The sequence below is a fragment of the Protopterus annectens genome, chromosome 1.part2 (genome assembly GCF_019279795.1).
Source record: "Protopterus annectens isolate FY-2018-M chromosome 1.part2, PAN1.0, whole genome shotgun sequence".
NCBI lineage: Eukaryota > Metazoa > Chordata > Ceratodontiformes > Protopteridae > Protopterus > Protopterus annectens.
The window spans coordinates 249,367,525-249,389,859 of record NC_056727.1 but is presented as its reverse complement, the minus strand read 5'-3'; the positions used below and the strand labels follow the sequence as shown (position 1 = coordinate 249,389,859).

The 22,335-nt window shown below is 46.9% G+C and overlaps 1 protein-coding gene across 2 annotated transcripts in view; it reads left to right on the top strand.

Annotated features, from left to right (window-relative positions):
• Positions 1-7,659, top strand: part of ETAA1 (ETAA1 activator of ATR kinase) — a 347,803-nt gene extending 340,144 nt beyond the window's left edge. For both annotated transcript variants that reach the window (XM_044055875.1, XM_044055886.1), the window contains exon 6: positions 6,943-7,659. In XM_044055875.1, coding sequence (XP_043911810.1) covers positions 6,943-7,070 — 128 coding nt within the window. In that variant the 3' untranslated portion in view covers positions 7,071-7,659. The remainder of the gene's footprint in view (positions 1-6,942) is intronic.
• The last annotated feature ends 14,676 nt before the right edge of the window (positions 7,660-22,335 follow it).

Below are 22,335 nucleotides of genomic sequence, written 5' to 3'. Positions count from 1 at the left end.
CATTTACAATCCCAGTTTGTACCAGGCAAGGACAATGTACTGGAGGACAACCTGAGCAGAAATTTCATGGATCCACACGAATGGATGTTGCATCCTCACATTTTCTCTCAACTGACGAAGACATGGGGAAGACCGGATGTAGATCTTTTAAGCTTCCCACTTAAATCATCACCTGAAAAAGTTCTGCACAAGGACTCACCATCCTCTAGCCTGGAAGACGGATGCTCTCTCCTTCAGCTGGAATTCTCTAAAAATGTATGCATTCCCTCCTCTGCCTCTGCTGACCAAGGTGATACTGAAGATCAAAGCAGAACAACCAACAGGTATTTTGATAGCTCCAGACTGGCCAAGGCAACACTGGTACCCATTGCTATTGACCATAACTCGGACCAAACCATGGCCTCTGACTCTAGGGCCCCTCCTCCTAACACAACACAATTACAGGACTGTACATCAAGACCTGAAATCATTACACCTGACAGCCTGGAGGCTAACATGACTTCTCCGCCTACCTCTCTATCAAAATCGGTTCAAGAGATCTTGCTGGAAGCACGCAGACCTTCCACAAGAAAAGCATATTCAGCCAAATGGAAGAGATTCAGCATATGGAATGCCAACAGGGGTCAGGACACAGCATTACCGAGTATACCTCAGATTTTAGAATACTTGGCAGAATTACTTCATACTGGACTTTCATACTCTTCAATAAAGATTCATGCCTCAGCAATCTCAGCAAAATACAACTGTGACCCTCCAGTGTTTTCTCATCCCTTGCTAAGACAGTTTCTAAGGGGAATAAAGAATATCAAACCTCCCAGAAAACAGCCAGTACCTGCATGGGACCTCAATTATGTGTTGGAAAAATTAACTCTTCCTCCATTTGAGCCAGCAGCAAGTTCAGAAATGCAATTTCTTTCATATAAGACGGCCTTCTTATTGGCAGTCACATCTGCAAGAAGAGTTTTGGAGATACAGACACTCATGGCAGTGCCTCCCTTCCTCATTTTTCATAAAGACAGAGTTTCTCTAAGAACCAATCCTACATTCATGCCCAAAGTTATTTCCAGGGTGTCTCTAAATCAAGCCATTCACCTGCCTGCATTCTTCCCCAATCCTCAAAATAGGGGGGAAAAGCTACTGCATACTTTGGACATACACAGACAATTACGTTACTACTTGGACAGAACTAAGGCCACCAGAAAGTCTGACCAACTGTTTGTAGCCTATGCTGCTGGAATGCAAGGAAAAGCCATCTCCAAACAAACAGTTTCAAAATGGATTGGACATTGCATCAGATTCTGCTATTCTTTCCATGGAAAACGTGTGCCAGCCAATGTTAGGCCACATTCCACCAGAGCTATGGCCACTTCCACTGCTTTCCTAAGAGGAGTGGCAACAAAGGACATTTTAGAGGCTGCTACATGGAGCTCCGTGCATACATTTGCCAAGCACTACAACCTGCCCTTATGTTCCAGATCCCGAGCAGGCTTTGCTTCGGCAGTCCTGCAGGGATTTTAGCTACACCATCCTTATCTTAGTTCCATCGACCCCCAGCTTGGCTATGGTATTCAACCCATATGTTATGACTGCAGTTGCATTCTTGAAGGACATAGTACAGATGTTCTTTTATTCAAGGCTGTTCCTTGTTCCAAGAAAAGAAAACAAATGGAGACCCATACTGGACTTGTCATCTCTAAACACTTTTCTCATAGTGCCAAAGTTCAAAATGCTGACGTTACAGCAACTCCTTCCCATGCTGGGCAAGGGTCTTGGCTGGTCACTCTGGACCTCAAGGAGGCATACCTGCATGTCCCAATCAGACAAAGTTGCAGAAGATACCTCAGATTTCTTGCAGGAACAGAGCATTATCAATTCTCAGCATTGCCGTTTGGCTTATCTACTGCGCCCAGAGTGTTCAAATGCCTGGCATCAGTAGTGGCACACTGCAGACTGCAGGGATTCAAATATACCCCTACTTGGGCTACTGCCTCATACAAGCAGACAACAAACAAACCTTAAAAGAAAAATAATTTTTATGGTGGGCTCAAGCCAGTCCAGCAAAACAAAGGTATGCCTTTCAACAGACCTCAAGCAGGCCAAATGATTACAACAGGCGCCTCCAGACCATGGATGGGGCGACATGGAGGACAGATGCATTCAGGGGCAATGGACCCCAAAGGAAAGACATCTGCACATAAACCAAAAGGAAATGTTGGCAGTGATACATGCAGTCGAGACTTTCGAAAAATCACTACAACAAGGACATTTACTGATAAGGACAGACAACACCACTGTCATGTGGTACATAAACAAGCAGGGAGGCACTCATTCTTATCCCCTCTGCAGACTAACAATGCTTTTCTGGGAAAAATCCCTGAGCCTGAAGATACATTTACAATCCCAGTTTGTACCAGGCAAGGACAATGTACTGGCGGACAACTTGAGCAGAAATTTCATGGATCCACACGAATGGATGTTGCATCCTCACATTTTCTCTCAACTGACGAAGACATGGGGAAGACCGGATGTAGATCTTTTCGCTTCCCACTTAAATCATCACCTGAAAAAGTTCTGCACAAGGACTCACCATCCTCTAGCCTGGAAGACGGATGCTCTCCTTCAGCTGGAATTCTCTAAAATGTATGCATTCCCTCCTCTGCCTCTGCTGACCAAGGTGATACTGAAGATCAAAGCAGAACAACCAACAGGTATTTTGATAGCTCCAGACTGGCCAAGGCAACACTGGTACCCATTGCTATTGACCATAACTCGGACCAAACCATGGCCTCTGACTCTAGGGCCCCTCCTCCTAACACAACACAATTACAGGACTGTACATCAAGACCTGAAATCATTACACCTGACAGCCTGGAGGCTAACATGACTTCTCCGCCTACCTCTCTATCAAAATCGGTTCAAGAGATCTTGCTGGAAGCACGAGACCTTCCACAAGAAAAGCATATTCAGCCAAATGGAAGAGATTCAGCATATGGAATGCCAACAGGGGTCAGGACACAGCATTACCGAGATACCTCAGATTTTAGAATACTTGGCAGAATTACTTCATACTGGACTTTCATACTCTTCAATAAAGATTCATGCCTCAGCAATCTCAGCAAAATACAACTGTGACCCTCCAGTGTTTTCTCATCCCTTGCTAAGACAGTTTCTAAGGGGAATAAAGAATATCAAACCTCCCAGAAAACAGCCAGTACCTGCATGGGACCTCAATTATGTGTTGGAAAAATTAACTCTTCCTCCATTTGAGCCAGCAGCAAGTTCAGAAATGCAATTTCTTTCATGGAAGACGGCCTTCTTATTGGCAGTCACATCTGCAAGAAGAGTTTTGGAGATACAGGCACTCATGGCAGTGCCTCCGTTCCTCATTCTCTAAGAACCAATCCTACATTCATGCCCAAAGTTATTTCCAGGGTGTCTCTAAATCAAGCCATTCACCTGCCTGCATTCTTCCCCAATCCTCAAAATAGGGGGGAAAAGCTACTGCATACTTTGGACATACACAGACAATTACGTTACTACTTGGACAGAACTAAGGCCACCAGAAAGTCTGACCAACTGTTTGTAGCCTATGCTGCTGGAATGCAAGGAAAAGCCATCTCCAAACAAACAGTTTCAAAATGGATTGGACATTGCATCAGATTCTGCTATTCTTTCCATGGAAAACGTGTGCCAGCCAATGTTAGGCCACATTCCACCAGAGCTATGGCCACTTCCACTGCTTTCCTAAGAGGAGTGGCAACAAAGGACATTTTAGAGGCTGCTACATGGAGCTCCGTGCATACATTTGCCAAGCACTACAACCTGCCCTTATGTTCCAGATCCCGAGCAGGCTTTGCTTCGGCAGTCCTGCAGGGGATTTTAGCTACACCATCCTTATCTTAGTTCCATCGACCCCCAGCTTGGCTATGGTATTCAACCCATATGTTATGACTGCAGTTGCATTCTTGAAGGACATAGTACAGTTTTGTACCTACCATAAATGTAGATGTCCGATAGATATGCAACTGCAGTCGGATTTTCCCTCCCACCTACCCCTCTGTATCCTTCCATTTTGGGTCCTTCCCCCTTTTTCCCATTAGCTGGGGGTATTCCTATGGTGTATCTGTTTATTACTGTTGTGCATGTTTGGGATTATTTTTATCTATTTACCAAATTCAGCCTTCCTAGGAGGGCACCTGGCATCTGGGGCAAGAAACACTGAAGAAGATGGCGTCGGCCGATGCCTTTATACTCCAGCCGTGGTGACGTCGGAGAGGAGGCGACACCAGCCGATGCCGGACCCAGACTTTGGAATTCGGCCGACCGAGGGCTGCCTGAGGCAGGACAACCCATATGTTATGACTGCAGTTGCATATCTATTGGACATCTACATTTATGGTAGGTACAAAACTGTACTTTTCTGCTACACGTATCATGGGAAACCGGTACCTGCTAACATTAGGTCCCACTCCACCAGGGCTACAGCTACATCAGCAGCCTTTCTCGGGGGTGCCAACCAAGGATATTCTGGAAGCTGCAACTTGGAGTTCAGTGCACACCTTCACCAAACACTATCACTTACCTCTGTATTCTAAGACTAGAGCTGGTTTTGCAGGGCCTACTAGCTTCTTCTAACCCTGTTTAACTCCACCTCCCATCCTTAGCTTTGGGATTCAACCCAAGTGTGATGACTGCAGCAGGGTAAGACGATGAACATAGTACAGTTTTGTAGCTACCATAAATGTAGATGTTCGAGTGTTCACCCTGCTGCAGTCCAGGTTACCCTCCCTCCATCCCCTCTGAACTAGCTGGACTTATCTATACCATTCTATCCTATACAACCTCTGTGGTGTATTTGCTTGTGCCTGAAGGTATTTCTATTTTTATATGTACATTTTTATATAGCAAAATATATATATTGCCTACCTATTGGGGGCACCTGACATCTGGGGCAAGAAAAACTGAAGAAAATGCCGTTGGATGCCTCTTATATACTCCTGGCGCACTGACGTCAGGGAAGAAGTGACAGCAACTGACGCCGGACCAAGACTTTGGAACTCAGGCCGACTGCGGGACCGCCTGATGGCAGGATAACCCTAGTGTGATGACTGCGGCAGGGTGAACACTCGAACATCTACATTTATGGTAGGTACAAAACTGTACTTTCTTCACTTCTATTGATAATCCAGGCTCTCTTCTCAAGCGCTACACATTCTCACATCTTCCCAAAAGGCTTCAACTAGGACGATATACAAGAACAAATGGGAAAACATTCTCTATTTGGGCCCATGAAAGACATCTGGATTCTTTTCAGCCCCTGTTCCAGTGGTCCTAGATTTTCTTTCCTCAGTTATCCACTGTGGAACCAGTTTTTCTACAGTTAATTAAGGTACAGCTGGCTGCTATCTCCAGTTTCCATATATGCAAATATTCAAGAGGGTCACCAAGGCTATGAATGAGGGGAAAATTGGTGCATACTGCCTACCTTGACCTGGCCAAGGCATTCAGTACAATACCTCACTCAAATATGGACCAACTCTCAGAACTAGGCATAAATCTATACATATAACCTGCTGGATTGCTTGCTGTCTCACAGATAGAACCCATGAAGTCAGGATCAGTGGAACTACTTCATCCAGGAGGCCATACACCAGAGGAGTACCCCAGGGCTCCATGTTGGGCTCACTCCTGTTTGGCACCTACTTTTCAGAAGTCAAGCTTAATGTCAAAGGCTTCTGGCTTACCAAGTTTGCAGATTACTGTAAATTGGGGGCTGTCCTAGATTCACCCCATGGCACCAACATCCTACAAGAGGGTCTGCCACAGACAAATTACCAGTGGTAAAGCCACAGATTAAAACTCAATACAAAGAAATGCATTAAAAGTACCTTTTGAGAAATCGTCCACCCAAGTTAACTACTCCATCAATAAAACACCCCTAAGAGTAGACCCGATAGGGATCGGGAAACGTATGTAGAGAGTAATCTGTGTCACCCAGCTCATACCCTAGGGTATGGCATCTAATTCAAAGGAAGTTCTAGTTCCACTCATCTCAGGCCTTATCAGACCCATCCATGAGATCCTACATATTTCTGTACTCAATCTTCTACAGGTTACTGAGAGGCATCCTCAGATTCAGCTCTGATGGATGATCATGTGCAAAACGAACAGCACCGCAAACACTAGATCCAAGGGCCTGAGCATTGTCTGTGACATAAATAGAACATGTTGGAGAGACCGATATGCGATTTTAAAGATAAAGGATCCCTATGCTATGGAATTAGCTTCTCATCAGTGCAAAGCAGAGTTCATCCTTGACCCTATTCAAAAGAGACCTCAGTCATTGGAAGGAAATAGCAAATTCACCCTGGTCTAGCTCTCATGTCTCTGGACAGAGATAGACAGTAAGTAAATTAATCCCATACCTAGTGTGTACCCCTCCCACATATCCCTTCACTATCTCTTTAACATACCCCACCATATAGATCTCCATGGAACTTTGGAGGGGGTTGCACAGCTAGGCTTATAAAGACCCTGTTGGTCATTGGCCTGGTGTAAACATGAAACAATAAGAAGTAAAACTCACTGATAATAAGTTTTTCTTTGTGACTTGCATCATCTTGTCTGCTCAATCAGAAGCTTCATCCAATGTCGAGAAGAGGCTGATGAGCAAGTTCACCCTTGCAGTTGTCTTAGCAAAGTCGAGTTACTTTTCGAACTGAACACTCAATTCATTTAAAAATATTTGGGCAAGTTTGGTAGCCATTTGGGTTTGTAGAGTCCCATTTGGCATTGTAATGCTGTTCTTATTTTGGTGTGGCTTATTATAGCCAGTGTATTTGCATGTAGTTTTGTGTTATACTGCAGTAATAAAAGAAAGTTAAAGCTGCATAATAGCCAGTGGTGGCACTGATTTCCTGATATGTTATTTCTCTTTTTCAGCTTTTCCAACATCGCAGATGGATAAAAGATGTTCATTGGAAGAAATTGAAAGAAAAAAGCAAGAAGCACTGGCTAGGAGAAAGATGAGAATGCACACAATAGTAAATAAAAATGCAGCACCCCCTTAATTCAAAGAAACTGACCAGATGAAAATAGAAGCACTAAGACTCTTAGTTTGCATCTGTACCATTCAGATGTTATTGTGCTCCTGACTTCTCCATGAGAAATTTGAAAAGCATTATTATTAAATCAGTTATTTAAAGTAGTGTTTACAGTTGTAAACTTTTCATTTGCCTGTTTTGTACAGGGCATTAGCTGATTTGTAAAATATACTATTTGAAATTATTGATGACCGTTAAGACCACGGACTGGAAGTGCATTATTTTGTAGTTACTGATCCTGATAGGATTAGTAAATAAATACAGAAAGCTCAAGGTTACTGTAAGAAAACCAACCTCAGCTGAGCAAAAATTGCAGTACTTAATTACTTTTTAATGCAGAGCATATTTAATTTGTAAATATATGTATTATGTGTACTTCGGTTCCTAAATATGGTGTACAGTAAGTGCCTGGTCAGCCTTTCCACAGATACTCTAAGTTACAGTTTTGTTACATCAGTTTAAAATATCCCACACCATTTAAAATCACTGTTGTAAATGCTTTAAATATGGTATTTACAAGAAGTATCACAGTGTGTAATAAAATGTTGCGCATGCATTTGAGTGGCTCAGTGTGATTAAAAAAATGCTCGTTCTGTTATAAAAGTTTTTATACATATATATATATATATATATATATATATATATATATATATATATATACACACACTGTGATGGACTAGTCTACTGTTTTCACTGCCTTGCTCTTTTTGGCTGCAATGATGGGATTTAGCATCCTGGCGATCTCCTGTAAGTTTATCAGGAAGTGGATGAGTAACAGTTTGGTCTGGTACTGTTACACAGACCACTAGTATGTGAAATACACTGTTTTAAGTAGCGGTAAATTGTGATGCAGAAGATGAGACTGATTAATTTTTAAGGACCATTCTTGTTAGATATTCCCTTAAAGTCTTCTTTTATGCAAAGTTTTTGAGTTGTTGTGGATATTTTTATCAGTAATTTGTAGGCAGTAACAGCTGACTGCTATGATTTCAATTAAAAAGTGTAAGATGTTCTGTGTGTTTCACTGTTGCAGTCATCACATTTGGGTTATCCCTGCCAGGGTAGCCCTCAGTCGGCCCGAATACCAGAGGCTTAGTATTTCTGCATTGGTTGCTGTTGCTTCAGGACTGACGTCAGGTCGTCAGTAGTATAAAGTAAGGCAGCCAACGCCGTTACATCAGTATTTCTTGCCGAGGAGCTCGAAGCAGAAGTAGTTCTGTCGGCCGCTACCTGAGTTTCGTTTTCCGAATTGAAGTTGAAATCTTCTAAAGCTAAGTACCCTGTTGGGGATCCTTTCTTCTTGCTCTAACTGATGTCAGAAAAAGTTAACAATTGTCTCGCCTGTGGAAAGCAAATACCACACCGAGACTGTCATTCTTACTGCGTCATTTGCTTAGGCCTAGACCACGACGTACCCCGCTGTAGCTTTTGTGCTTTGTTCAACACCAGAACTATTCGTCATCGAGCCCTTATTGTAGTTAGATATTTTCACTCTGTCCTCGGTTTCTGATATGGTTTTGGTAAGCCAGCCGACATCACATCTTCCAAAAAATTGTAGGGATAAAGACAGAGATAGACCGCACAGGTCGAAACCACTGACATTTCCATTAAGCTAGTCGTCAGTTCTCCGGTCCTCCGTGAGGTGCTTATGCAGCCCCTGATGCCTGCTTCTGTGGATTCACAGGACGTTACAGAGACCCTTTCAGAGTTCGGTATACCGCAGAACTCTTCATCGACTAAGGATCCTGCGGTTGTCTCTACCTTGCATGAGTCCAGAGCCGCTGAGCAGGCACTGGCTTCCGAGGAAGTATTTCGCACTACAAATTCTCGATGCAAACTGACTTCTTTCGCGTCTTCTGTTATTTCAAAAACTACCGAGTTTATAAGGCCCATGGTATGAACCACACCCAAGAAACCAACAACCCCATCTCAGGCACCTGCTTTCTTGCCTCAGTCTCAAATGCTTAAAATGGGGGAAGACCTTATAATGTTGATCAGGGGAAGCCAGGCTACTCATTCCAAAACAAGGGGATTTTTCCCCAGTAGTCTTCTCTGAACAGGAGTCCGATGCCTTTGAATATGAAGACGTGCAACCCCTCTTTGCTTATGAAGATTCTGATGCAGAGGAATCCATTTCTTCAGCCTCTCCCCCTGAAGATTTTTCCTTTGGGGAAACCCTTCGGGAGCATTTCCAATGGGAATGACAGGACTATCCTCAGTCTAAAAAGAGACTCGGCAAATTTTTGGATCTTCCACAGCACAGACTTCTGGCCATTCCTCCTGTCCTGGATGTTGTGGATGATGTTTTCATGGAATCTAGTTTAATTCCTGACACCCTCCCTCCCGCTTCCAGAAAACCTGACTGGTATTACAGAGTCCCTGACTCTCTCAAAATTATTTTCAAAAATCCTACTGCTGAACCCCTGAGGTTATCTCCCAAGGGCCTAAAGGAATTAAAGCAACTTCTGCTAAGAATCCCACCCCCTCAGATAGGGATTCCCGAGCATTAGACAGATGGGGTAAAAAACTATACACCTCTGCTACTCTTGCTGTTAGAGCACTAAATTGTCAGTTCCATATGCTAAAATTCCAGCAGCATGCCATGGGACCCCTCAAACAAAAAATATCAACTTTTCCTGCTTGTGCAGAAAATAGAGTTGCAAGACTTAATGCATTCTGCAAGTCAAGTAACTAAGCACACCTTACACTGTGGTTTTGATCCCTAGAAGCATATTGCAGGGCAGCAGTCACCGGTTCTGTCCTTAGAAGGCTTGCTTGGCTTAAGGAACAGCCCTTGCCAGACAATGTCAAATCTAAACTGTTGGATGCACCCTTGCACAAAGACAACTTATTTGGCACCAAGGCAGAAGAGGTCTTAAAAAAGATGGAAGAAAAAGCTAATTCTATGCAGACAGTTAAGGATTTCCTGCAGGTCCAGCCACCCAGGTTCAGTAGACATTGCCCCTCCAAACACTGGACCTTTCCTGCCCCCTCCAGGTCAGTTCAGCCCAGACCCCGGGGAAGCAGATCCCCAGACAACAGCCACAGGGAAAGCAGAGATCAAAGCAATGGAATATCTCTACTTCTAAACCAGGGGGTGCAAGGCCACTGCCTCATGGTAAGAACTCAGAATGACTATCCACTTCCACCCCCCCTCTGCCCACATGCACTTGCCCCTGGGAGGAAACCTCTCCTTCCACGCAACATCTGGGCCACCATTGCCAACGACCGCTGGGTCCTCAACATAGTGTCTCAGGGATACATATTTTCTTTCTGCACTCTACCAACCCCTAAAACGGTTCCAAGATCTACCTCCAAACCAGTGGGCAGAGGCCAAAAAGCAAGTCCTTTCCCTGCTCTCTCCATGAGGGTAGTAGAGCACGTTCCTGCATAAAGATAGGCCAAGGTTCCTACTCCAGGCTCTTTCTGGTACCCAGAAGAGGCCTATCTTTGATTTATCCATTCGAAACACCTTCCTGGTGATACCAAAATTTAAAATGCTCACCCTTCAGCAGCTTCTACCTGTACTCTCGAAGGATGCCTGGCTAGCCACCCTAGACCTAAAAGATGCCTACCTACACAACCAAGCCAGGGAATTATGCAGGAAATATCTGTGTTTCAGGGCAGGATCTCTACACTTTCAGTTCTCTGCATTTCACTTTGGATTATCTACTGCTCCCAGAGTTTACACAAAATGCCTGGCTCCTGTCATTGCTTTTTGCAGTGAAAGAAATATTCAAATTTTACCCATATGTAGACTGCCTAATTCAGGCAGACAGGAAAAGCTGCTCAAGCACATGGCTTTTGTAAAGGACCTACTGACCTCCATAGGGTACACTATCAACGAAAAGAAATCCAAACTCTAGTACCCATCCAAAAAATATATTCCTGGGAGCAAGCCTGGACACAGCATCCCAGATGGCATTCCTTACACCAGAAAAGCAAACTTGCCTGGCAGCCTATTTCTCTCAACTAGCTACCCAGACCTCTGTTATCTGCAAGGAAAATCCTGCAAGCTCTGGGGTTCATGGCATCTTGCATTCTACTCGTTCTATATGCCAGACTGCATGTGAGGAAACTTCAGTGGTACATAAAACGCCTTCAGTGTCAACACTGTCAAGACCTGGAAACTCTTCTACCAGTGATATCTTGTCTAAGGAAAGATTTCCTTTGGTGGGCAGCAGCATGTTACCTCAACAAGGGACTGCTAGACCCTCACCACAGACTCATCAGACTATGCTTGGGGTGCACACCTGAACGGCAGGTGCATACAAGGCTAATGGAGCCCACATCAAATACATCTGCACAGCAACCAAAAAGATATGTTAGCTGTCCAGCACGCATTAACAGCTTTGACCCCTTCTCTCCCCCGGGGCTCTACTGATCAAAACAGACAACACCATAATGATGTTTTATATCAACAAGCAGGGAGAGACTCACTCCTACCCTCTATGCAGGCTCACAATGACGATTTGGCACACAGCCTCAGCCATGTTAACTACACCTGTTAGCACAATTCCTGCCAGGCTCTCTAAACTCTCTGGCAGACAACTTAAGCAGAAATCTTCTGGACCCACATGAGTGGCAGCTAAACCAAAGAACCTTCACCCTTATAACTCAGAAATGGGGCATCCCGAAGGTAGACCTCTGCTTCCCACTCCAACCATCAGCTCAGCAAGTTCTGCATCAGGGAGCCTCACTGCAGGGCCTGGAAAGTGGATGCTCTAACTTTCCAGTGGGTCAACCTCTCGGTCTATGCATTTCCCCCACTACCTCTCATTACCAGGGTACTGCTCAAAGTAAAGGAGGAAAAACCAAGGCCAATCCTGATTGCCCCAGACTGGCCACTCCAGCACTGGTACCCACTGCTGCGCAGCCTGTCCCCTCTGCCACCATGGCATCTCCCTCAGATCCCAACACTCCTGACCCAGAGGGAAGGAGAATTCATGCATCCCCAATTGCAGACCCTCAGTTTGGCAGCCTGGCTTATTCCTTGACCACTGTACAAGCTGCCAGTCTCAGTAAACCAGTTCTAGATGTACGTGAGGCCAGATGCCCTAGCACTAGAAAGTCTTATGCTGACAAATGGAAAAGGTCCTGCACCTAGATACGGCACAGCCCTCATTACCTCTCATCTTGGATTACCTAGCTGACCTACTACACAGTGGTTTATCCTTTTCCTCTATTAAAATTCATGCCTCTGCTATCTCTGCTCATTTCAGCACTGAACAATCTCTTTTCTCATAACCTCTCATCAAACAGTTCCTCATTGGGTCTAGCAACTTGAGGCCACCCAGAAGAGCACCTACCCCAGCTTGGGACCTACACTTTCTGTTAGAGAAAATCCCCCTGTCCCCCCTTTGAACCAGCAGCTTCAGCAGAATTAAAGTGTCTCTCATGGAAGACCGCCTTGCTTCTGGCCATCACTTCTGCAAGAAGAGTATCTGAGCTACAAGCACTAATGGCTGTAGAGCCCTTCATCGTTTTCTATGCTGGCAGGGTCTCCCTTAAGACTAACCCATCTTCATGCCAAAAGTGGTGTCCAGTGTGGCTCTCAACTAATACATTCATTTGCCCACCTTTTTCCCTAACCCACAAAACAAGGACGAAAGAATACTGCACTCTCTAGATGTGCACAGACAGCTCAGATTTTATCTAGACAGGACTAAACCATTCAGAAAGACTGATCAGTTGTTAGCTTTGCTGCAGGAGCAGAGGACAAAGCCATGTCCAAACACAGCCGGCCTTAGGCATAGGCCAACTAGGCAGCCGCCTAGGGCTCCACTCTAGCAGGGGTGCTTTTCCAGTATTTATTTGGTGTAGGTAGACCAGAATGAGGGCACCAGGTAGTGTGGTAGGGATACCATGGAGCCCTTTTGCCTAGGTCACCAGTTGACCTAAGGCCGCTCCTGTATCCAAACAAACCATTCCAAATGGATAGCATACTGCATCCATTTCTGCTACAAGCAACACGGGAAACCTCCCCCTAAGGGGTTCAGAACTCACTCTACCATAGCAACCTCCACCTCTACAGCTTTCCTCAGAGGAGTCCCCACAAAACAAGGAACTAAATGCTTCACCAAGCATTACCACCTGCCTATCTTCTCCAAATCCAGGGCAGGCTTTGGCGCCATAGTCTTGCAGGGCATCCTAGTCAGGCCTGAGTCTTCTTGACTGCCTCCACCCTTTTCCTCAGCTTTGGGAATCAACCCAAATGTGATGACTGCAACAGTGAAACAAAAAGAACGTAGTACAGTTGTGTACACTTACCATAAATGTAGATGTTAGAGTGTATTCGCTGTTGCAGTCCTGGTTTCCCTCCCTATTCGCTCTTGCAGTCCTGGTTTCCCTCCCTCCATCCCCCTCTCTCTCTCTCTCGCTCTTTCTTTCTAATCACAAGGAACTTTTTGATATTTACTTTTCTACTGGTGGGGTTATTCCAACATATCCTGGCTCCTACTTGGGGGCTTCTGACAGGACAAGAAAAACTAATGTAATGTCGTCGGCTGCCTTACTTTATACTACTGACGACCTGACGTCAGTCTTGAAGCGACAGCAACTGGCACAGAAATACTAAGCCTCTGGTATTCGGGCCGAATGAGGGCTACCCTGGCAGGGATAACTCAAATGTGATGACTGCAACAGTGAATACACTCTAACATCTACATTTATGGTAAGTGTACACAACTGTACTTTTTCACTTATTGACGCATTGAAAAGCTGGATTCTTGCATAAATTACACAAATAGAAATACAGATATGGTTGCATGGTTTTCTTACCTACCTTTTCAACCTACTTCCTTTAATAAGTGTCATACTCCAAGTGTTTACATACTTTTAGGGTTGTGTCATCCTTGCTCATCAGTATCTTGAGCTTATAAGGGTATTAATCCAAAGTCAGAGTTTCTATGTTTTATATTCGGTAACAACAGCATTTTTTCCTGCTGATGCATATTATCTTGTCATATACTAAAAAGTGATATCCAACATGTACTTCCAAATTTCTTTTCAGTTACTCTTACAGTTCAGGACAGAGATACTGTAAATATGTAACATGTAAATGTGTAAATATATTGTAAAAATGCTTCTCTCATTGCCAAAGAAACAGAAATTGGAGTGATCTGAAGTAGTTACTTCATTTGCTCTGCAACCTGTGGGTATCGGATCCGATCTCAGATCCGAGCCGGCAGCTTTCCAAGCTACAAGATCCGAGCTCCTAGCTCCTCCCCCTACCCATAATCCCCTGCTGTGTGCTACATTACCTCAGATTGTTTTTTGCCGCTGCTGAAGCAGCTACTTTTGAAGAGCTCCTTGGCTTTTTGGTGAGATTGAACCTTTTTCTTTGTAAAAAAAAAAAAAAAAAAAAAAAAAAAAATTTCTTGTGTGAGTGTTTAGTTTTCTTGGGTTAGTTAGCGAAAGTGTAGTTAGTTGGGTACCTTTGTTCCCCCCTTTCTAACTAGTTTGTTTCTGTTAGTTCCCGCCTTTCACCCTCCCCCCTCTTAGTGTTTGGGTGTGTTTTTTGGTGCGAGTGATGATGTCCTTCAAGAATGCAACTGCAGTCATAACATGTGGGTTGTCCTGCCTCAGGCAGCCCTCGGTCGGCCGGATTCCAAAGTCTGGGTCCGACGTCAGCTGATGTCGCATTTCTCACGCCAGAGGCTGGAGTATATAAGCATCAGCCGACGCCATTTCTTCAGTCTTTCTTGCCGGTGCCGAAGCAGAAGCAGTTCAGTGCCGGTCGGTCAGCTCCTGTATTCTATGATACCGAAGTCATCAAAAGCTAAGTACCCTGTTGGGGACCTTTTCTTGCCTCAGCCGATGTCAGAAATTACTGAAAAGTTAACAGTTGTCTTTTTTGTGGTAAACAAATACCTCATAAGGCTTTCCACTCTTACTGCCTCCCTTGCCTGGGCCCAGACCATGACGTCTCGCCTGTGTAGCCTGTGCTCGCTTCAACAAGCGCACTCAGGCGGGCGGAGTTCGCTGAAGACTTTTCGCGATAAATTTGTTTATACCATGCCGTCGGATCTTCCGACATAAACTCCCAAAAGCGAAAAGACCGGGACCGACATCCTCGGCCCGATCTACCGACTCCGCCAAAATCTAGCGAGTGCTCCGTTCCTCTGAGACGGTCTCTCCACCGCCCAACCGAAGACACCGCATTACCGACGACTCGATTCCAGACATTACTCCGCGCCAGTTATAGATTTTCCTCCGGATACCAAACCGAGGAAATGCCCGAGACCATTGCTGTAGACAAGGTCACTCCTGCACATGGAGCTGCCAGGCCTCCTATGGCCATGTCTATTAAGGCCTACACTAGGGCTAAGGCAGCCAGCAAAACAAAGCATATTACTTCTAGATCCTTACCTCAGCCGACTCCAGAGACACAAATTATGTCCATGGCTGCTGATTTAATTTCCATGATTAGAGGTTCAAGACCCATCCAGAGAGAGCATCCCAGCCTCCTCCTGATAAAAGGCCCGGTTGAACCTCTGACCCTACTCCTTCAGATGAAGACTCTGAGGGCTCTGTCCACTCTGATAGCCAGGAAGAGCTCTTCCAGACCTATGAGGACTCAGATGCAGAAGATTCCATACCTTCGGCCTCCCCACCTGAGGATATTTCCTTTGAGGAAGTTCTGCACACCATGAGGGAACATTTCAAGTGGCAGGGCCAGGAATATTCTGATTCCAGGAAACGCCTTAGGACTTTCCTTAAGAAGCCTCAGCACAGGCCCTTAGCTATTCCTCCTGTACTTGATGTTCTGGATGATTTGTATTCTGATTCTAGTGCTACCCCTGATACTCTCCCTCCTGCACCAGCCTACTACCTGGACAGAACCAAGGCCAGTAGGAAGTCTGAATAGCTTTTTGTAGCTTACGCCCCTGCAGTCCAAGGAAAAGCAATTTCAAAACAGACTATTTCTAAATGGATTGGACATTGCATCAGATTCTGTTATTCCTTTCATGGTAAGACTGTTCCAGCCTATGTCAGACCACATTCCACCAGAGCTACAGCCACCTCTACAGCATTTTTAAGAGGGGTGCCTACAAAGGACATTCTAGAAGCTGCTACATGGAGCTCCGTGCATACATTCTCAAAACACTACAATCATCCCCCTATACTCCAGATCCAGAGCAGGCTTTGCTTCGGCAGTCCTGCAGGGTTTGATTGCCACACCATCTCTTTCCTAGAGCATACCTCCTCCCCCAGCTAAGCTATGGTATTCTACCCACATGTTATGACTGCAGTTGCATTCTTGAAGAACATAGTACAGTTTTGTACCTACCATAAATGTAGATGTCCGAGAGACATGCAACTGCAGTCAGGTTTTCCCTCCCTCCATACCCCTCTATGCTTAGGGTCCACTCCTATCTCTCTCTTAGCTGGGGATATCTGTTATGGTGTATTTGTTTTATTGCTCATGTATTTGTTTGGAATCCTGTTTTTGTCTTCCAATTTGATTACAGCCTTCCTTGGAGGGCACCTGGCATCTGGGGCAAGAAACACTGAAGAAAATGGCGTCGGCTGATGCTTATATACTCCAGCCGCTCTGACGTTGGAGAAATGCGAGATCAGCCGCCGACCCAGACTTTGGAATCGCCGACCGAGGGCTGCCTGAGGCAGGACAACCCACATGTTATGACTGCAGTTGCATGTCTCTCGGACATCTACATTTATGGTAGGTACAAAACTGTACTTTATGGCTGAAGGGCCTAAGGCGGTGTTCTCAAAATGTACTGAGTGTGGTCATAAGCTTTCGCCGGCGGATGGCCACACTCAGTGCGTTTTTATGCTTGGGGGCAGCCCATTTGTCATCGGCCTGCACAATCTGCGCGGCTTTTAATCCCCGAGCTATTAGGGACCGGAAGAACAAGCTGATCCTGGCGGGCTTATTGCCTCAGGAATCAGCTTCTTCTTCCTCCCCCTCTCAGGGACAGGAAGAACAAGCTGATCCTGGCGGGCTTATTGCCTCAGGAATCAGCTTCTTCCCCCCCCCCTCAGGCACAGGCTGTCTCCACAGCCCTCGTGCCTTCTGGGCCCCCGACTCAACCTGGGACTCAACCTCCCTCTTTGGGTTTGAGTTCGGGGGATTCAGGTACCTCCACTACGGTGGAAAAAAGGCATAAAGACAAGGGACATAAGTCCCACAAAAGGCGGGCTGAGACTCAACCCTCAGCCCCGCTGTCTAAGCTGACTAAGTCTCCCTTGAGGGGCTACGGATCCTCCCCTCGGCCCGTTCACCTCTTTTCTCCGGAGCTGGAGGAGGAGGATCGGTCTCGAGGTCGAGACGACCCTCCCGGCCCGCCTCGACGACTTCAAGATCAACAAGAAGCCTCACTGAAGCAGATATGGATCGGATGATGCGCCGATTCATCCAGACCCAAATGCAGATGGGGGTGCTCTTGCCTCCCCCCCCCCCCTCTGGGGGGGAGCACGGCCCCCATATTTGCTCCGATTACTCCTTCTCCGACCCGCTGGTCTCGAGTTATCGGATCCGGGCCCTTCGAACCGGGATTGCCGGCGCCGATAGCTCCGATCGCTTCGACGCCGACTGTGCCTTCGAGTCTGTCGGATCCAAGCTCTCGAGGCCGAGGGCTGAGCATCGGATCCGGGGGAGCTGGTGTGTCTTTAGCTCCATTGGGTTTGGAGCACACCTCTCTCTCGGCTCCGGCTGCATCGGCTCAGACCCAGATCCCTACCTCGGAGCCGAGGAGATTGCTCTCGGAGCCTGGTGAGAGTTGCTCTCCTTCGGCTTTTGAGGTTGTGGAGAGGGTACTGTCGAGGACCTCCAGGTCCCCGGTCCGGGCGTCTGATCCTCCCGTACCCCCGCTGCATGTGGGTCTATCCTCCATCATCCGACCATTGGGACAGCCTGCCAAAGCCCTCCAGTTGGTTCCCTTAGAGGAACAGGACCCCGTTGACGAGCCCCCTTCGGACAGTCCTACCGAGGAGGTCCCTCGAAAACGTCGGTGCAAGAGGAGGCAACTGGACTCCCCCGAGTCCGTCACAACCGACACGGATTTAGATGAAGGGGAAGGTTCCCCAAGGTCACCCCCCGAGGATGTCTCCTTCGGAGACATCATATAAATGTTGCGTATTAGAGGGGGGTGATCTGCCCAAAAACCTTCCGCAGATGAATCCGTGTTCCTGGATGCGTTTGAGGCAGGCCCTTCTACGTCCTGGGTTCCCCCCCGGCTGACCCACTGGTAGACCTCATTATTACCAGGGCGTGGAAGGAGCCCGACACTGTGGAGCCTATCCCGAAGCGACTCGACAAGATCCTTAGCCCCCCAGTGGATAGATTGTCTTGGGCCAAGGGAACACCAGTGAATGCCATGCTGGTGGCGGCTGCCACCAAGAGAGAACTCACACAGGAGAACTCTTCGGTTCACCCGCCAGATAAGGAATCTCGAGCACTGGACCGCATTGGGAAGCGGATGTTTAGTTCAGCGACCTTTTAAGGGCGCTTAACTACATGGCACATACCATTAGGCTGCAACGAGACTTAATTAAGGAATACGCTGCAGCCCCCCCCCCGGAGTCCATGTCGGTCGAGGACAAAAAAGTTTTCTCGACTCGTATGGCCACTCTAAAGTCCATCTCCAACACGTCCATGCGTCTACTCTCCCATGCCACGGAGGGAGCCACTAGGGCTAGCGGGCGGGTCGCCTTTGACGTCACTCCTGGCTCCGCTTTGCGATTTGCGGATCCCTTCAAGGCGTCCTTCGAGAATGCACCCTTTGACGGATCTTCGCTCTTCGGCAAGACCGTTAACGAGACGCTGGTCCAAAGCGAGAAGGATGGGAAGACGCTGTCAGCCATCGGGGTCCGCTTCTCTAATCCCCAACGATCCCTTTCTAGGAATCAGAGGGGACAAAAGAAGCTGTGGTTCCGTAAGTCCCAGCAATCCCATCCGGCTTCGGACCCCTCGTCCTCTAGAGGCAGAGGAGGACAACGAGGACGCTGGCCCAGAAGCAGAGTGGGACCGCGTAACTTCAGGTCCAGGGAACCTTTCCCGGATAGACCCGCGCAGCAGCCCTGAGGGCTTACCCGAATGTCCCTCTGTGGAGGCAGTCGGGGGGGCGGTTGTCGGAGCACCTGTCAAACTGGGAGTCCATTACGACAGATCGATGGGTGCTCTGCATCATATCCAGAGGTTATACCATCCCCTTCATAAACCACCCTCCCTCGACCAGACACCTCCCCGATGTTCCACCCGATCGAAAGGAGGCAGCAGCTTCAGAAATCCTGAAATTGCTAGAAAAAAGAGCCATCCAGCCCGTCCCCCCAGACCAGTCCGGATCGGGTTATTACTCCAGGTTCTTTTTAGTGCCAAAAAAGACGGGGGACCTCAGACCCATTCTAGACCTCTCCGCTTTGAACCTGTTCATTCCCAAAGAAAAATTCCGGATGGTCACCCTCCAATCTATTCTCCCCCTTCTGCGGCAGAACGACTGGATGTGCTCGATAGACCTCAAGGATGCGTACTACCACATCTTGATGGACAGACGATCCAGAAGGTTTCTCCGCTTCCGGCTGGGAGCCAGTCATTACCAGATGTCCTTCAAGAATGCAACTGCAGTCCTGACATATGGGTTGTCCTGCCTCAGGCAGCCCTTCGGTCGGCCGGATTCCAAAGTCTGGGTCTGGCATCGGCTGATGTCTGCTCCTACCCGACGTCAGAGCGGCCAGGGTATAAAAGCATCAGCCGACGCCATCTTCTTCAGTCTTTCTTGCCGCGCGGTGCCCGAAGCAGAAGCAGTTCGCAAGTGCCGGTCGGTCAGCTCCTGTGTTTTCAGTTACCGAAGTCATCAAAAAGACCCCGTTGGGGAACATTTTTCTTGCCTCAGCCGTTGTCAGAAAAAATTGAAAAGGTTAACAATTGTTTGTCTTGTGGTAAACAAATACCTCATAAGGACTTCCACTCTTACTGTCTTCCCTGCCTGCGCTCAGACCACGACGTCTCGGCCTGTGCTGCCTGCGCTTGCTTTAATAAGCGCACACTCAGGTGCCGGGCAGACTTTGCCGAAGACTTTTTTGGTGAAAATTACGCTTATATCATGCCATCGGAACAACTGACAGCACATATTTCTAAAAAGCGTAAGGACTGGGACCGACTTCCTTGTCCCGCGTTGTCCACCGATACCACTCCTAAACCAACCGCGAGTGCATCGGCCTCTTCGGAGGTGGTAATTCAACTGCTCCAGGCCGACGACACCGCTTTACCGCGTACTTCGGTCCCGGAGGTTTTCCCGGTGCCGGTTGTGGATTTTCCTCCCGAAACCAAAGCTCTAGAATTACCCGACACCATACCAGTGGATAAGGTTACTCCTGCACGTGTGGGGCAGCTAGGCCTCCGGTCTCCATGTCCATCAAGGCCTACACACGTGCAAAGGCTACTAGCCAGGCTAAGGCCCATCCTCCTAAAACTATTTCCCAGAGCCATTCTTCTGATAAACAGATCATGACCCTAGCTGCTGATCTAATCTCTCTAATCAGAGGTTCTCAGTCTCACCCAGACAGGGGTTCTCAGTCTCCTGCCGATAAAAGGGCTAGGACAGAACAGCCAGATACCTTCTCTTCAGATGAAGCTTCTAGGGATTCTGAGCACTCAGATACCCAGGAAGAATGCTTCCAGGCCTACGAGGACTCTGATGCTGAGGAATCCATTCCTTCTGCCTCTCCTCCAGAGGATATTTCTTTCAGAGAAGTTCTCCACTCCATGAGAGAACATTTTCAGTGGCAGGGCCAGGAATTTTCTGACTCCAGGAAAAGGCTACGTACCTTCCTCAAGTTACCCCAGCACAGACCTTCAGCTATTCCTCCAGTGTTGGATGTCTTGGATGATGGTATACTCAGACTCCAGTGCTTCCCCTGATTCTCTCACTCCTGCTCCTGTCAAGCCAGACAGATATTACAGGGTTCCTGAAACTCACAAGCATCTCTTTAAGGCCCACTCTGTGGATCTAGAAACTATTTCTTAGGGGCCCAAAGGACTGGCTACTTCCTTTGCCAAAAATCCTTTGCCCGCAGACAGGGAATCAAGGTCCCTGGAGAGATGGGGCAAAAAAGTTTATACCTCTTCCACCCTTGCCATGAGGTCACTTAACTGTCTTTTCCGTATGTTTCAGTACCAGGATTGCTTAATGGATGATTTGCAGAAAAAGTTAGCCTCTTCTGAGCCTATAGATAGAAAGGCATTGCAGGATTTGGTTCATAACACACAGCAGGTTAGCAATCATTTTCTTCAGTGTGGTTATGATGCATTGGAAGCTTCATGTAGGTCAGCTATGACAGGGGCCGTTATACGTAGACATGCTTGGCTGAAAGAGCAGCCATTGCCAGACCATGTTAAAGTAAAGCTCCTAGATGCACCTCTGGAAAAACAGAAGCTTTTTGGTGCTACTGCACAGGATGTGTTGAAGTCTATTGAGGAAAAGGCTAAATCAGTACAGACAGTCAAGGATTTCCTCCAGGTTCAGCCACCTAGATTCAGCAGGAATTGGCCTTCAAAGAATTGATCCTTTCTAGACACTGACAAGTTTCAAAGGGGAAAAAAACAGGCGTGCTCGAGGTAGAGGGCAATACCGAGGTTCTTACAGGGGGCCGCCAATGGCAACCTCCAAATCAGAGAAGTGGCGCAGGGAGTTCAGCTGCACCACAGGGACAATCACAATGACTTGACTTTCACCCCGCCAACCAAGGCTCAAAGAGAAGCACCTCTAGGCGGAAAATTATCCTTATTCTCAAAAAACTGGCACATTTTAACCAAGTACAAATGGATTCTGGACATAGTAGACCAAGGTTACAGGTTCCACTTCCATACCTTACCAACGAGACAAGGCATGCCAAACCTGCCACAAAATCAAAGGGCAGATGCACTCATACAAGTTTCAAAGCTGTTACAAATAAAAGCTATAGAAAAGGTTCCTCCTCAGGAACAAGGCCAGGGATTCTATTCAAGACTGTTCCTTGTTGCAAGAAAAGAAAAGCAATGGAGACCTATACTGGATTTGTCCGCTCTAAACACCTTTCTCATTGTGCCTTCAAAATGCTGACTTTACAGCAACTCCTTCCCATGCTGGGCAAGGGGTCTTGGCTGGTTACTCTGGACCTCAAGGAGGCATACCTGCATGTCCCAATCAGACACAGTTGCAGAAGATACCTCAGATTTCTTGCAGGATCAGAGCATTATCAATTCTCAGCATTGCCGTTTGGCTTATCT